This window comes from Nelumbo lutea, chromosome 1 (genome assembly GCF_056320005.1).
Source record: "Nelumbo lutea isolate HS-2025 chromosome 1, American lotus-T2T, whole genome shotgun sequence".
Classification (NCBI taxonomy): Eukaryota; Viridiplantae; Streptophyta; class Magnoliopsida; order Proteales; family Nelumbonaceae; genus Nelumbo; species Nelumbo lutea.
Window position 1 is genome coordinate 7308739 of NC_142684.1, and position 15852 is coordinate 7324590.

At 37.3% G+C, this 15852-nt stretch overlaps 1 protein-coding gene across 1 annotated transcript; it reads left to right on the forward strand.

Annotated features, from left to right (window-relative positions):
• Window positions 1-4929: 4929 nt before the first annotated feature.
• Window positions 4930-12537, forward strand: LOC148873374 (uncharacterized). Its single transcript, XM_088941796.1, has 3 exons — window positions 4930-5201; window positions 7746-7826; window positions 9054-12537. Exons 2-3 carry the CDS (start codon window positions 7796-7798, stop codon window positions 11735-11737), a joined length of 2715 nt encoding a protein of 904 aa, XP_088797922.1. The 5' UTR covers window positions 4930-5201; window positions 7746-7795; the 3' UTR covers window positions 11738-12537.
• The last annotated feature ends 3315 nt before the right edge of the window (window positions 12538-15852 follow it).

Sequence of the window (15852 nt, forward strand, 5' to 3'; positions counted from 1 at the left end):
AAATAATTAGCAATATCATTTTCAAAGGTTTTTGAAAGAAAGTGATGCCAAGAATAGGTGATTCCGATTCCAGCTTCTAATTGAACCAAAAAGGGGGCAGAATTGGAAACTTTGGTTGATTCCAATTCTGGCTTCTAATTCAACCAAACAGCAACAACAAGAATCTGATTCCGATTCATGATTAAACCAAACAGATGCCAGAAATAGGTGATTCTGATTCCGATTCCTTGGGATTTTGATTCCGATTCCGATTCCGGTCTTGTTCGTGAACCAAACACACCCTTAATTCAAAACAATACATGGTCTCTTGTGTCTCCTCCACCTAATAAGAATGTTGTTGGTAACAATAGATCTTCCGCATAAACGAAAACCTAATGGCTCCACTGAGCGCTTCAAAGTGTGTTTGGTGGCCAAGGGCTATACACAGGAGGCTAGGTTGGACTATGATGAAACCTTCAGCCCGGTAGTAAAGCCTACCACCATACGTATCATCATTTCTCTTGTTGTTCACTTCAAGTGGAATGCTCGACATTTGGACACTAATAGTTCCTTTTTGCATGGGCAACTTACTGTGGAAGTCTACATGAATCGTTCTCTCTATGGGATTATATTTGTCGGTTACATCATTCTCTCTATGGGATTAAGCAAGCCCCTTCTGCTTGGTTCACACACCTATGTGACCATCTTCTTGTCCTGGGATTTCAAGCTTCCAAAGCTAATAATTCCTTATTCTTTATGCGTGAAAATTCTGACATCATTCTCATGTTGGTTTATGCTGACAACATTTAGTCACGAGCTTCAATTCAATCAGCTTCTACTCTCATTTCTCAATTAAGCACTCAATTTGCTTTAAAAGATCTTGGGCCGACCCACTACTTTCTTGGCATCCACTTACAATATTCTGATACTGGTGTTCATCTTTCTCAATAGAAATACATCCATGACCTTCTTATTTGCTCACAAATGCATGAAGCCAAACCCAGTTCCACTCCCACAGCCGCTTCAACTTGCCTTGACAGTTACTCGGGTGAATCATTTTCAGATCCCAACTTCTATCACAACACTTTTGGAGGTCTTCTATATGTCACATTAACACACCTAGCCATTAGTTTTGCTGTCAACGAGGTGTGTCAGTTCATGAAATCTCCTACTATGGTGCACCAGGCTATAGTCAAACACATACTACGTTATCAAAAGGGTACAATTGATCATGGTTTGTTACTTTAGTCTTCCTCTTCTCTCACTCTTACCACATTTTTTGATGTGGATTGGGCTACTTGCCCCATTGACAAAAAGTCTCAAAGTGGATTTTGTGTATTCTTGGGATCTAATCTCATCTATTGGAGCTCCTAAAAACAACAAACCATGTCTTGGTCGAGCACGGAGTTTGAATATAGGTCTCTTTCAAGTACCACTACTAAATTTGTTTGGATGCACATGCTCTTGGATGAACTTGGATTCTCTCCCCCTCTACCCTCCATTCTGTGGTGTGACAACATTAGTGTTGCTGCCTTAACTTTAAATCCAATCCATCACTCTTGCACCAAGCACATAGAACTTGATTTTCACTTTATCCATGACAAAGTAGTTGATGGTGTCCTCACTATTTAGTTCGTTCCCAACTCTCAAAAACTTGATGGTCTACTTACCAAACCGCTATCTTCTGCTCGGTTTCGTCATTCCAATCCAAGCTTACTCTTGTTGAATGCACGTTATGCTTAAGGGGGGATGTTAATGTGATAGAGTCCTCCACGTAACTAACCACTCAAGGATCTCACTTGGATATGTCAAATCTCCTACTTTTTCTATCTTTGAATTTGAATGGTTATAATCCATTATAACAAACTATTGTAAGTGTATACATTGATATCAACATGAACCCATAAAATACACTAGTCTTTACCAAATCTTAGCTTCAATTTAAAAAGAATGAGACCCAACACAGAAGAGCAAATGAAACATAACCTTTGCTTCTTCCTTTTTTAGGGATAAGTTGATTGCACTCCACCTCAGAATTCTAAATTTCATTGTAGACCTATAACAATTCAAAATTTCAAACACCTCCACCTAAACACCAATACCCGCCTGTGTATTGGCATCAATTCCGAGCTGGCACCTACCCTAACTATACAGTGGAGCTAAGATTTGTGGGTGGGCCTGTAAATGGAGCGAATTCAAATAAAATAAAGCCATGCTCGGATTCGATTCTGATTACAAAATTAGTGATTTGAATTCAATTCAAGATCTATCAGATATGCAAAAGTCTCAACCAAATTCGATTTTGATTAAAATGGTGAATATTCGATTCAATTCAATTTAACCGATTTTATAGAAAAACCCTAAATCTAAAATCCAAAACAAAGACATAGAAACAACCATCGCCAATGAACAACATAGAAAAGCCTCAGAAAATACAAACTCACTTGTTAACTATACAAAAAACCTCAAGAAATCTAGAACAAGAAAGAAAATAGAAGCGAAAACTTCATCCTTTCAAAGAGAGAGAGAGAACAAGAAATATTCGAAGATGGCCCCAATTATCTCGATAAATTAAAAAGATGAAATCTGAAAAAGTAGCCATGTCAATTCGTCTTATCTTTCAATCAGATAACTTTTATTTGTCTTTTGTAATAAAGAGAAATGGACACTTTGGGTAACGTGTAAAAGATTGTAACTCAAACTAAAAATTTAGAATACTATATATTATAATATATTATTGAATTCAAATATTTATCAAATTGAATCGGCATAAATTCAATTTCGACACAATTAAATAATCGATCCAAAAATTAGATTCGAATTTGACTATTTATTTAATCTGAATAGTCTGAATTCAATTCATTTAAGTCGAATCTCGAATTCCAATTCAAATTTTCTAATTGTGTGGTTGGACTAAACAGTAAAAGCCTCTTTTTTTTTGTGAAAAATAATACAAACCCAGCTTTCAACTTCGTATGGATCTCCTGCTTACAAGAACTCTACCCACGCCTATTCACAAGAGGGAGCTTGTTAGCACCAACGAGGGCGAACCCTAAATCCGGACTCGTTTAAATATAGCAAAAAAGTGAAAAACCCATTATCCATTAGATACTATATATTATAATATATTATCGAATTTGAATATTTATCAAATCGAATCGGCATAAATTCAATTTCGATACAGTTAAATAATCGATCCAAAAATCAGATTCGAATTTGACTATTTATTTAATCTGAATAGTCTAAATTCGATTCATTTAAGTCAAATCTTGAATTCCAATTCAATTTTCCTATTTGTGGGGTTGGACTAAACAGTAAAAGCCCATTTTTTTGTGAAAAATAATACAAACCCAACTTTCAACTTTGTATGGATCTCCTACTTACGAGAACTCTACCCACGCCTATTCACAAGAGGGAGCTTGTCAGCACCAGTGAGGGTGAACCCTAAATTCGGACTCGTTTAAATATAGCAAAAAGGTGAAAAACCCATTACCCATTAGATACTATATATTATAATATATTATCGAATTCGAATATTTATCAAATCGAATCGGCTCAAATTCGATTTCGATACGATTAAATAATCGATCCAAAAATCATATTCGAATTTGACTATTTATTTAATCTGAATAGTCTGAATTCGATTCATTTAAGTCGAATCTCGAATTCCACTTCAAATTTCCTATTTGTGGGGTTGGACTGAACCGTAAAAGCCCATTTTTTTTGTGAAAAATAATACAAACCCAGCTTTCAACTTCGTATGGATCCCCTGCTTACGAGAACTCTACCCACGCCTATTCACAAGAGGGAGCTTGTCAGCACCAGCGAGGGCGAACCCTAAATCCGGACTCGTTTAAATATAGCAAAAAAGTGAAATACGCATTACCCATCAGATACTATATATTATAATATATTATCGAATTTGAATATTTATCAAATCGAATCGGCATAAATTCAATTTCGATACGATTAAATAATCGATCCAAAAATCATATTTGAATTTGACTATTTATTCAATCTGAATAGTCTGAATTCGATTCATTTAAGTCGAATCTCGAATTCCAATTCAAAATTCCTATTTGTGGGGTTGGATTGAATAGTAAAAGCCCCTTTTTTTTGTGAATAATAATACAAACCCAGCTTTCAACTTTGTATGGATCTCCTGCTTACGAGAACTCTACCCACGCCTATTCACAAGAGGGAGCTTGTCAGCACCAGCGAGGGTGAACCCTAAATCCAGACTCGTTTAAATATAGCAAAAAAGTGAAAAACCCATTACCCATAAGATACTATATATTATAATGTATTATTGAATTTGAATATTTATCAAATTGAATCGGCATAAATTCAATTTCGATATGATTAAATAATCGATCCAAAAATCATATTCGAATTTGACTATTTATTTAATCTGAATAGTCTGAATTCGATTCATTTAAGTGGAATCTCAAATTTCAATTCAAATTTCCTATTTGTGGGATTGGATTGAACAGTAAAAGCCCATTTTTTGTGAAAAATAATACAAACCCAGCTTTCAACTTCGTATGAATGTCTGAATTCGATTCATTTAAGTGGAATCTCAAATTTCAATTCAAATTTCCTATTTGTGGGATTGGATTGAACAGTAAAAGCCCATTTTTTGTGAAAAATAATACAAACCCAGCTTTCAACTTCGTATGAATCTCTTACGAGAACTCTACCCACGCCTATTCACAAGAGGGAGCTTGTCACCACCAGCGAGGGCGAACCCTAAATCCGGACTCGCTTAAATATAGCAAAAAAGTGAAAAACCCATTACCCATCAGAGCTTCAGTCACGGACTAACAGCAATAGGTGGGCTGGGCTGGGCCGGGACACTCCTGCAAAAGGTCTGGGCCTTTAACCACGGTCCTTGTATCTCAATTCAGTCCAGTCTCGGCCCATAAAAGAAACCTTCCACTAGGACCACTACTGTCCCGTTTCCATGACTCTCCTTCTCCTCGCGAAAACAGATGAATTCGTACACTAATGGTAATGGCGGCAAAGACCTCAAATTCTTGTTTCAAGTAATGGGAGCAACAACGGCTCCTGAGTTGGGAATGGCGACACCAGGTCTGTGCGTTCGCTCTTCTCCAAGGATTAGCACTGAAAGCTTTCAAGTTTCAATTAGGGTTTCCAGATTTGAAGGAGAGCTTCGAATAAGAAGGCTACCATGGAATAGTCCTTTTATCCAACGCCAACAGGTTAGGGTTTGAGCTTTATATTTCTAGTGGAAATGCCTTGGGGTGGGACCGTTTTAGTAGTGTTCCTGTGACAATTTTTCTGTGGTTTCAATAGAATGGATTATTAGGGGAATTTCATGTTGTTCTTGTCAAATACTGGAGGAATGTAAAATATTGATGTTTGAACATATTCAAATTTCACTCAGACATAGTTCTGCTCCGTCCTTTATTACAAATTCCTGATAAAAAAAACTGGCATATTTCAGTTTTGAATGTATAGCATGGGTCATACTTTATGAACCCATCTCAGCAAGATAGTATTTATTTTATTGATTTAGTTTAACTGCAAGCACATAAAATGGCTTACTGAACCACACTTAAGTTTGGAGTTTCGACTTACTCCTCCCTTACTAGTTACTACCAATAAAAGAGACCTGTTCATTCGCTTGGAGATTGAAGGATGTTGATTACTGGATGATGTTAAACAGTTATCATGTTTATGGAGAATCTTTCTGCTCCAGTAGATCTTTCTACTTATTGTCACTGTTAGGCCTGTAACTGAAATTGAAAATTCCTGATATTCTGATTTAGTTTCTTTGATACCATGGGTACCCCATTTCCCACCTCCACGGTATCATTTGTCTGTTCCTCTTCTTTAGTTTAACCGTCCAGATCACCTTCAATCATATTCTTTCTCCCTTGAACATTACCATTTTATTGAATCCCATCCTTAATATCTCATCCTCTTCCAGTGTTTACCTTCTTCACCTGAAATGCAACTATTCCCTCTTTCTAACTAAAAACTCTTCCTTACCTAGCTGTATTTGTACCTTTTTCTAGTTTCATGAAAGGCCATTGTCCAATGTTGGTCTGAGCTATCAGAGTGGGCTATCGGGGGTCTTGGGAGGGCTAGACCAGATATGGGTCCTAACCTTTGTTTTTTTTTTTTTCTGCACAAAGTGATTGCTCTCAGACTCAAACTTGTGTTCTTACACTTGCCAGCCTGAGGGTTTTACCACTACACCAAGTAATGGCCTCTACCTTTTATGGTTTCATCCATCTTTTTTCCTAGGGTGGTAGAAGGCCATATGTTCATTGTAGAATCTTTCTTCCCAAAATGCCTTTGTGAATATCTAATCAGTTATATTTTTATTGCAACTGAGATTTATTTGGGTCCTCTTATAGGTCTATAGGTTCTTTAAACAACATGATGGGTAATTCACTAATTCCTTGAATGGCAACTTAGTTCCTTAATCCTGCCTAGCCCCTGTTTCAAGCTCTGTCATCAAGCAAGATTTCTATTTCTGAACCTCAAATCCACCTTTCGTGCAAAATTTTAAACAAGGCCCCTATTATTATTTTTTTTTCCAAGTGGTGATTTTCTTTTTGAAAGATAGAAATGATTTCATTAAAGAGGAAAACAGGAGGAAAGAGAAGATCCCATCTGCAGCTTACAACAAAAAGGGCACCTGCAGCTTACAAATAGGCATATAATCCTATGGGATGATCAGTTTTCAAGTGATACTTGCTCACATTAATTATCACCAAAGCCTTGGAATGACAGCTAAAGATTGCAAATGCAGTCTTCTATATCACAATATTTTCTAGCATTATCGGTGTTTACATGTGCATCCTTTTTTGTATTAAGATTCCTCTCTTTCTCATCTCTTTACCCCTGTTTCTTTATTAATTTGTGGCCAATTTTACATGGACTCTCCTAAGTGGATGAAGTGTCCTTGTCAGACATGTCAGATTCCGATACTCCATGGAGTCTTGATAGACACTTCATTGTGTATATTTATGTAAAATAAGCAAGTAAAGGAAAATGCTACATTTATTTCTGGTCTCTTTTCCAACTCCATTTATTTCTTCCTCCAAGCTATTCATCTGTTGTATGTTTTAACAGCAAGATTTCTTTTCATTCTTCCTAATTCTGAAGTTCTTTCAGAACTATGATCTTGTTTCCTGCTCATTCTTTGGTGCATAGAAAGCTGTTTAATGGCTTCTCCATCTTTTCTTCATAACCAATCACCCAAATTACCTTTGTTCATTTTAAAATGCCCACTATCATATCTGAAAGTTATGGGCATTATTCGTCCTCCATCAAAGTACTAGATGGAAAACCTAGGCTGTCCATCAGATGGGAGTTCCTTAATTGGCTGCTTATATACAATGCACTTGTAACTTTACCCATAAAGCCTATAATTTGCCATGTATTGCATTTCTATATGTACAGTAATGATGGGACTTGAAAATGGCTTCTTGTTTGTTTCTTTTAAGTTTTCTCAAATAAACAAAGATAGGAAGTGGCATAGTGTTATTGCGCTCCAAGTTGCCAAATGAATAGAGTGAGGTAACTAGGTATGTTGACCTATTTTGGTGTCCCATGTGTGAACAATCTGTCCTTGCAGGAAATTAGGGCTGCAAAGTCATTCAAGCTAAAAACCTCCATGCATATTCTTGTATACATAATGCATTTGTTTTCAAAAGGATATCTAGATCCTACATTCAAATATGTTCTTTGCGATATCACTTATATTTTTTTATCCTGAATGTCAACTATAGGTAAGGCCAAGAGAAAAATAGTATCATATTGACAGGTCAGACATGCAAAGATGAAGCTGAAGAAGCTCTTGAATAACCAAGGTAATAATGGATATGCTTAATCTCTAGTGTTATGGTTTGACTGTTTTTCTGTATCATAGTGTTGGATTTTCTGCTGGACCTTGTTTTGAATCTTTCTCATCTCCTGACTCAACCACATTAGTAAATACCAAATTTGTCAAGGCAAGGATGCCTGGTCTGAGCAATGAATTATATTAAAAAGGTATGCACATTTGTAGTTAAAGTATTGCCTAGGTGTTTTGTAGCTCCATCACGTAGGTGACCAACTAGGTTGGTGGTATAGATATAAACATCTTAGCAAGGGGCAAATAATTAATTATGCCCCCTTAGTGTATACCCTATTTTTGATCAATAATATTGTATGTATATCTTTGTTTCTGTATAAACCAGGGGTGTTAGTAAAAACTCTCGTTATTGATTCTGGTTTGTTGATTTAGTTTATAAAAATCCTGCATGACTTTTTAAAATCTACTTTTATAAACTACCATGACTTTTTTAAATCTACTTTTTTTTCTTCATTAGTGCCTTACCCAGAGAAAGAGTGATAACAAACATAAACTGCCAATGAATTATCTTTAACCAAATAACAAATAAGTAACTTTTGTTATCAAGTTAACAACCCATAAAAGCATTTGGTTCGTCAGATACAATCAATAAATATGTAACTTTTATAATTTGGCAATCTGAAGCAGTTGAGCACACACTTTACATCCTGCTGTTGTTTAGTTTCATTATTGGGGTAGTTATTATCTATTTAAGTACCCTATTATAATTGTAAGTTGCTTGAGAGAAAGCCCAGCATACATTCTATTTCTATGGAAGCCCCATCCTCACTCTCTCTTAAGTGAAAATTCAGATGGCATGAGAATCGTTGTTGCCTAACTCTGTGGCTGACAAATCCTACACCAGAAAGTGGGCCTGTAATGATCTTCTGGCTTACAGACTTTTCATCTCCCTACTTGTTCTTTTGTGTGTGCAGAGGAGAAAGGAGAAGGGGTCCATCGGACTCCATCCTTCTAGTGGATAGGTGAATTGAATGCAAAGACTATTTGAGAGGCCATGTTCTGGAAATTTCCTGGGAAGGACCCATTGTTATTGTTGTTGTTGTAGTAGTACACCATCCATGAATATATTTTCTCTATTTGTTTTCCCTTAAGCAGTATTTTTTTTTTCTAATGGTCCTGAATATGGGTTATTTCAACAAGTTTCAAGGTTATGCTTGTAAATGTTATATATTTTGCACTGCAGGAATGTTTTTTCATTCTGGGTGTAGGTGTTGTACTCTTTATGACATATACAAGGAGTTCTCATCCATGGGCAGTGGATCTTCTGACCTTGATGGAAAGGCCATTCCCTCTGTAGATGTGGTTAATGAAGAATACCTGAGAAAAGAGGATGGTGCAAAAGCAGGAGTGGAGGATATTTGTTGCATTTTAATGAGTGACGCATGGGGACCCGTGTTAGAAAGTAATTTATTAAAGATGGTTGAGAAACATCAACCAGATTTGGTCATTGGAGTCTTAAAGAGGCTGAAAGATGTCAAATTAGCAATAAACTATTTCAGATGGGTTGAAAAGGAAACAAATAAAGTTCACAGTCCAGAAGCATATGATTCCTTGCTGAGGATAATGAGTAGCAGTAAAAAATTTGAAAGCATGGAGCAGATTCTGGAGGAAATGAGCCTCTGTGGTTATAGTCCCTCAAATAACACTTGCATTCAGTTAGTTGACAGCTATGTCAAATTTGGGATGCTAATGGAAGCATTCTACTTGTTACAAACTATGCGGAAGCTCAATTTCCATCCTGCATTTTCAGCTTATACAACCCTTATTGGTGCTATGGCTGGGGTTCAGGAATCTGATCTTGCACTAACTCTCTTTCGTCAAATGCAGGAGATTGGGTATAAAGTGAATGTGCATTTGTATACGACTCTTATTCGAGTTTTTGCAAAGGAAAACCGGATGGATGTAGTTTTTTGCTTATTGGATGAAATGAAGAACAACTCCTTCAAAGCAGATGTTGTTCTGTACAATGTCTGCATAGACTGTTTTGGCAAAGTAGGCCAGGTTGATTTGGCCTGGAAATTCTTCAATGAAATGAAAGCCAAAGGTATCATTCCTGATGATGTTACCTATTCTAGCATGATAGGTGCTCTTTGCAAAGCTAATAGACTGGATGAAGCTGTGAAACTATTTGAGCAGATGGAGCTGAACAGGAATGTTCCATGTGCATATGCTTGTAACACCATGATCATGGGATATGGTTCTGCTGGAAGGTTCAGTGAGGCCTATGAGCTACTTGAGAAGCAGAAAGAAAAGGGTTGCATTCCCAGTGTAATTGCATATAATTGCATCCTTACTTGTCTTGCAAAGAAGGGCAAAGTTAACGAGGCTTGTAAGATATTTGAAGAAATGAAAAAATATGCAGTGCCCAATCTATCAACCTATAATATTCTCATAGGCATGTTTTGTGAGGTGGGGAAACTTGAGACTGCTTTTGATCTTCGGGACTCCATGGAAATAGCTGGTATATTTCCTAACTTGCTGACCATGAACATAATGGTTGACAGGCTTTGTAAGGCTCAAAAGTTGGATGAAGCTTGGAGTATCTTTGAAAGCATGGATCAGAAGGGTTGCATGCCAAATGTGGTAACATTTTGTTCTATGATAGATGGGTTGGGTAGGCAAGGTAAGGTTGATGATGCTTACAGATTGTTTGAGAGAATGTTGGATGTAGGTGGGATCCCAAATGCTATTATTTATACATCCCTCATTAGAAATTTCTTCAAGTATGGCAGGAAGGAAGATGGACATAGAATCTACAAAGAAATGATTGATAGAGGAATTCCTCCTGATCTGACTCTTCTTAATACCTACATGGATTGTGTCTTGAAGACAGGTGATACTGACAAAGGCAAGGCTTTGTTTGAGGAAATCAAAGCCAGGGGGTTCCTTCCAAATGTGTGGAGCTACTCTATTTTAATTCATGGCCTTGTGAAAGCTGGCCATGCATCAACAACCTATGAGTTGTATCACTCCATGAAAGAACAGGGTTGTGTTCTTGACACACTTGCTTACAATACTGTCATTGATGGGCTTTACAAGTCAGGTAATGTAGAAAAAGCTTACCGGCTGCTGGAGGAAATGAAGACAAAGGGTTACCAACCCACAGTGGTTACATATGGATCAGTCATTCATGGGCTTTCCAAGACTGACAGGCTTGATGAAGCATACATGCTCTTTGAAGAAGCAAAATCAGGAGTTGGCATAAACGTAGTAATGTATAACAGTCTTATTGATGGTTTTGGAAAGGTTGGTAGAATAGATGAGGCATATCTTATCATGGAAGAGTTGATCCACAAGGGATTGACACCTAATGTGCACACATGGAACTGCCTTCTTGATGCCTTAGTGAAGGCAGAGGAAATTAATGAAGCCCTTGTCTGCTTTCAGTCCATGAAAGACCTTAAATGCACCCCAAATGCCATCACTTACAGCATTATCATAAATGGTCTCTGTTGTGTTCGAAAGGTTAACAAAGCATTTGTCTTTTGGCAAGAGATGCAGAAGCAGGGGTTAAACCCTAATGCAATCACCTATAACACCATGATTTCTGGACTTGCAAAGGCTGGGAACATAGAGGAGGCTGATCGGATTTTTAAGAGATTCAAGGCAAGTGGAAGTGTACCTGACTCTGTTAGTTATAATACTATAATAGAAGGATTGAGCAATGCCAATAGGGCAATGGATGCGTATGCAGTTTTAGAGGAGACCCGGATTAAAGGTTGTAAAATCTGTCCAAGGGCATGTCTTGTGCTTTTAGAAGCGTTGCAGAGGGCTGAATGCATTGAAGAGGCAGCAGTTATGAATGCTATTTTAAAGGAAACAGAAAAATCCAAGCAAGACTTGAGGTTCTTGTATGATATAGGGTGAAGTTTCTCTGATACTGTGATACACATGGCAGAAAATGGGTGTCTGTTGGCTAGCTGAAAAGGTTATTCCCCAACATATTGATGACGATATCAACTGCATGCTGCATACTCTTCTCTAGTGGGCCTATATTTTCAACTCTATCTAGGGTTGAGGTGTCTCCCTGTTGAAGTATCTTCTACCTATTAAGGTAGAACGTGGGAGCTAATGCAAGCTTTACAAACTTCACTACCTATGCTTATCAAGCTGGTCCTAGCCATTGTTAGGCTCTCTTTGGTGCTTTTTTTCTTATGGTTTCTGGCATATCATTATTTTTTCTTAAAAGATAGGTTCAAGATTGGTTGATTATGATACCTCAGGATCTTCCCTGCAGTACAGAGACAGAAGTTCATCATTCTAAAGTTTCACATGAAGGAGCTGACCTACATCAAACTTGACCCAATTTTTTGGATGATCCATGATCATCTCAGCAAATAAAGTGTGGGTAATGTGTGTAGAGAGCCTCTTGCACCGTGATTCTTGTGTTTCAACAAGGCAAATCTATCAATTGTATAGTCTTAGATATGTGCATTGGTGCCTTGTTTTTACCTGGTTGATTTATATTTATTTCAATGGAGTTACCAAATCATGCTTCTTGTGGAAGAAAATTCTGCTCAGTTACAGCTCTGACAATCCTTTCTTGTTCTTGTTGGAATTCCTATAGAATGTCCTATAAATGGATGAAGGCTTTATGCAGTTTGGCATGTTAGCTTCTTATTCTGAATTAGATCTTTGGAACAATTTGAAAGAAACTCTTTAACTTTTATGATGTGGGAATGCACATTTATAATTAACTTTTTCTTAACAGTAAAACAATTATTTGCTGCTCCATGGGAACAGAAAGACAACAGAACACTTTCTTTGAAATGTTAGCATAGCAAGTGCCACCTGAATGATTACAGGTTTCTGACGGAAAGACCTACAACGTTAGCCTATCAACAGTAACATAATCCGTGTTGCCATTCTGGTGCATATTTGCAGTAAAACTGTTGAAATACATCTACATCCTAGCAATTTGTTGATAAGGGGTGGGCCAAAAGGACATGGGTAAAAGTAATAAGAAATAATTTAATGGTGTCAAACAGAATGGATTGGTGAAACAGGATTCGAATAGCTTACCCCATATAGTTGGAAACTTGGAACAAGGCTTTGGATGATGATGATTAAAAAGAACAAAAAGGGTTCATTGCCGGATTAATTATGTAGTAGAATAAGAAAAACAATTTGGCTAGACAAAATAAGCATGTAGCTAACACTAACAGGTCGTTGCTTGACATTAACATTTTCATGAGGTACTAGATATTGTTGAATGGCTACGAGACATCAGTTCTCTAATTACAGCATTGTATCCTACCAAAGTCCGATCAATTTTCACATGGCAAAACCATCTGTTCAACAATCTGGGCCATCTGATTCCTTAACTGGCTTGAGTTCAGATCTTTCTACCAGGGCTTATGTAGCAACTGCTTTCAGAAAATCAGATGCAACTACAGTATCTAGAACCCTATATATATCTTCCACCTCTCCAACTTCGACACCCAGCAAGCAATCCCATCTTGATACTCTATTCCTTCTACAGGTAAGCAATCTCATCTTGTAGTTATAGCAAACATCAAACAAATAACCACTGAAACCATGCAAATTTAAATTTGCATCTTTTGTTATATCTAGAACTAGGCATGGGCATAGAACTAGGCACGTAAACAATCTTAAAAGAATAAATCAAGAAATGATAATTTTAAATGACAACTATTTTAAATTAATCAAAATATCAATAAGGCTTAAAATTAATAAATTGCCTCAATGGCATAATGTACAAGGTAAAATGGTGTAAGAGGGCATCATAAAAGACCAAATTTCCATTGAAAAATCCATCAAATGGGTTTAGGAGAAACTATTAATGTGATATAAAATATAGAGATGGCAATTTGACCCATCCCCGTGGAGTCCCACCCCACCCAGCCTTGGTCAAGGTGGGTTTTTGGACCACTGATTGGGGTTAGGGGAAACCTGAAACTCTGGGGATTGAGAATGGTATTTGTCCGCCCCGCCCGGAACCTGCCCTGACTATATTATATTACATAATATTAATATATAAAATTATTAATATATGTTATAAAAGCCATTTGGAACCCGATCTTAGAGAGGATGGATTAAAAACTGGTCACTTGGAAAGCAAGGTATCTTTCCAAAGGTGGGAAGGTAACTCTTATCAAAAGTGTTCTAGCCAGCTTGTCAACCTATTTTATGTTTCTTTTTCCATCATCTTCGGATGTGGTGGAGGTTTTAGAAAAAAAAAAAGAAAAGAGACTTTCTGTGGGTGAGATTTTCCATTCATAAGGGGGTTTGGGGATAAGATATCTAAAGTCTTTCAACCTAGCCTTATTAGGTAGTTGGCACTGGAGATTTGATATTGAACCAGACAACCTTTGGAGGAAGGTAATAGTTGAGAAATATGGGTTGGATAATAATGGTTGGGACAGTGGTCCTCCAATTTTGACTCATGGTTGTAGCTTGTGGAAAGGAATCTGTAGAACCACCACCAAGTTCAGACGTTGTATAAGGTTTAAAATTGGAGATGGCAGAAGGATCAGATTCTGGCTTGATCCTTGGACAGGGGAGAGCTCTCTCAAAGAGTTGTTTCCCACTGTTTAATCTTGTAGTTGATAAAGAAGTGTCGGTAGCTGATTCTATTGTGCAGGGGGAGATAACATTTGCTGGATCCATTCTTTCAGAATGGACTTTAACGACTGGGAGATTCAACAGGTAGGAAATCTCCTTGCTCTGCTCCAAGATCAGACGCTGGATTTACAGAGTCAGGATTAAAGAGTGTGGAAATGGGCCATTTAGAGGACAGTGGCACCCTCTAAAGTCTAAAGTCAATTTTTTTTGTTTGGGTGGCAGTTTTGGACAAGTGCCTCAAAGTGCAGTGCAAGGTTGTAACAATGATTTGCAGCTATTTTCTAAAGATCCTAAAGGTACGCTGGAGCATGTCTGCCTCAGTTAAAGCATGGTCGGAAGCTTGGCACATATCAAGGATGACAAAGAAGGGGAAAATATGCTGGTACTCTATTACTTTGGCAATTCTGTGGGCAATGTGAACTGAAAGGAACAGTAGAACTTTTGATCACAAAGCCTCCTCAGAAGCTGAGGTCATTAACAAGGCTACATAGCTTGTTAGGAGCTGGTTGTCTATAAACACAAGTTTGATTGTATTTTTTTGAGGGTGGCCTTCTTTTGAGGTCCTTTTATTTTAGTTTTTGTACCAACTTCTCATTGTACAAGGAACCGGTTGATTAATACAATTATACTTTACCTTTTCTCAAAAAATACTATAACATTATATATTATATTGCATAATATAAAATAGTTATAAGTTTCAGAAAAAATACACAAATAGGAATGACCAAGGCAGAGCAGGGCAAATTCATGGATCCCCATTCCCTACAGGGACAGAAATGGAGTTAGGATTTCTAGCCCTGCCAAGGTTCAGGGCAGGGACGAAATGGGGCATTTGAGTTCGTGTCAGGGACGGCCGGGGCAGGTAAAACCCAGCCCCACCCCTCCCCATTGCCATTCTAGTTTTCAACAAAATAGTTCCAATTAGTAGCCTACATTTTGTATTCTTCATAGGAGGTCCCTTCTACTTTTCCTCCTCATTTCTATAAACAAAATGCAGAAGCATCTCTTAGTTGCATTATTTTTAATTTACATTAATCACCTTTTCATAAAAAAACCTAAAGCAAGCATCAATTACCTAGATATATTTATATAAAAATTAGGATATGGTTTGGCCACAATACCTCTATGGCTCAGCCTCAGCTTAGCACCTGAGCAACTATGCTGAGTGGATGGGTTTAAATTAATTGTCTTGCAAACATGCTTTGTAATTTCAAGGGACCTGTTTAGTATTGCAAGTTGGGCAGATTGAAGTCAACCCTAACCGCTTGTAACCTCCAACCACAGTGGAATTAAATCATCTCCCAATAAAAGTATAACCACTGAATTCCAAAATTACTAGAGAGAAACACACTTAACTCACCATTACCTAGTAACCAAAAGACCCTCTTTTATATTAT

Excerpts from the sequence above, each read along its gene's own strand:
- LOC148873374 (XM_088941796.1), top strand. The coding sequence starts at position 7,796 with ATGAAGCTGAAGAAGCTCTTGAATAACCAAG. Across the intron at positions 7,827-9,053 it reads GAAGCTCTTGAATAACCAAG|GAATGTTTTTTCATTCTGGG; the intron begins GTAATAATGGAT and ends TTTGCACTGCAG.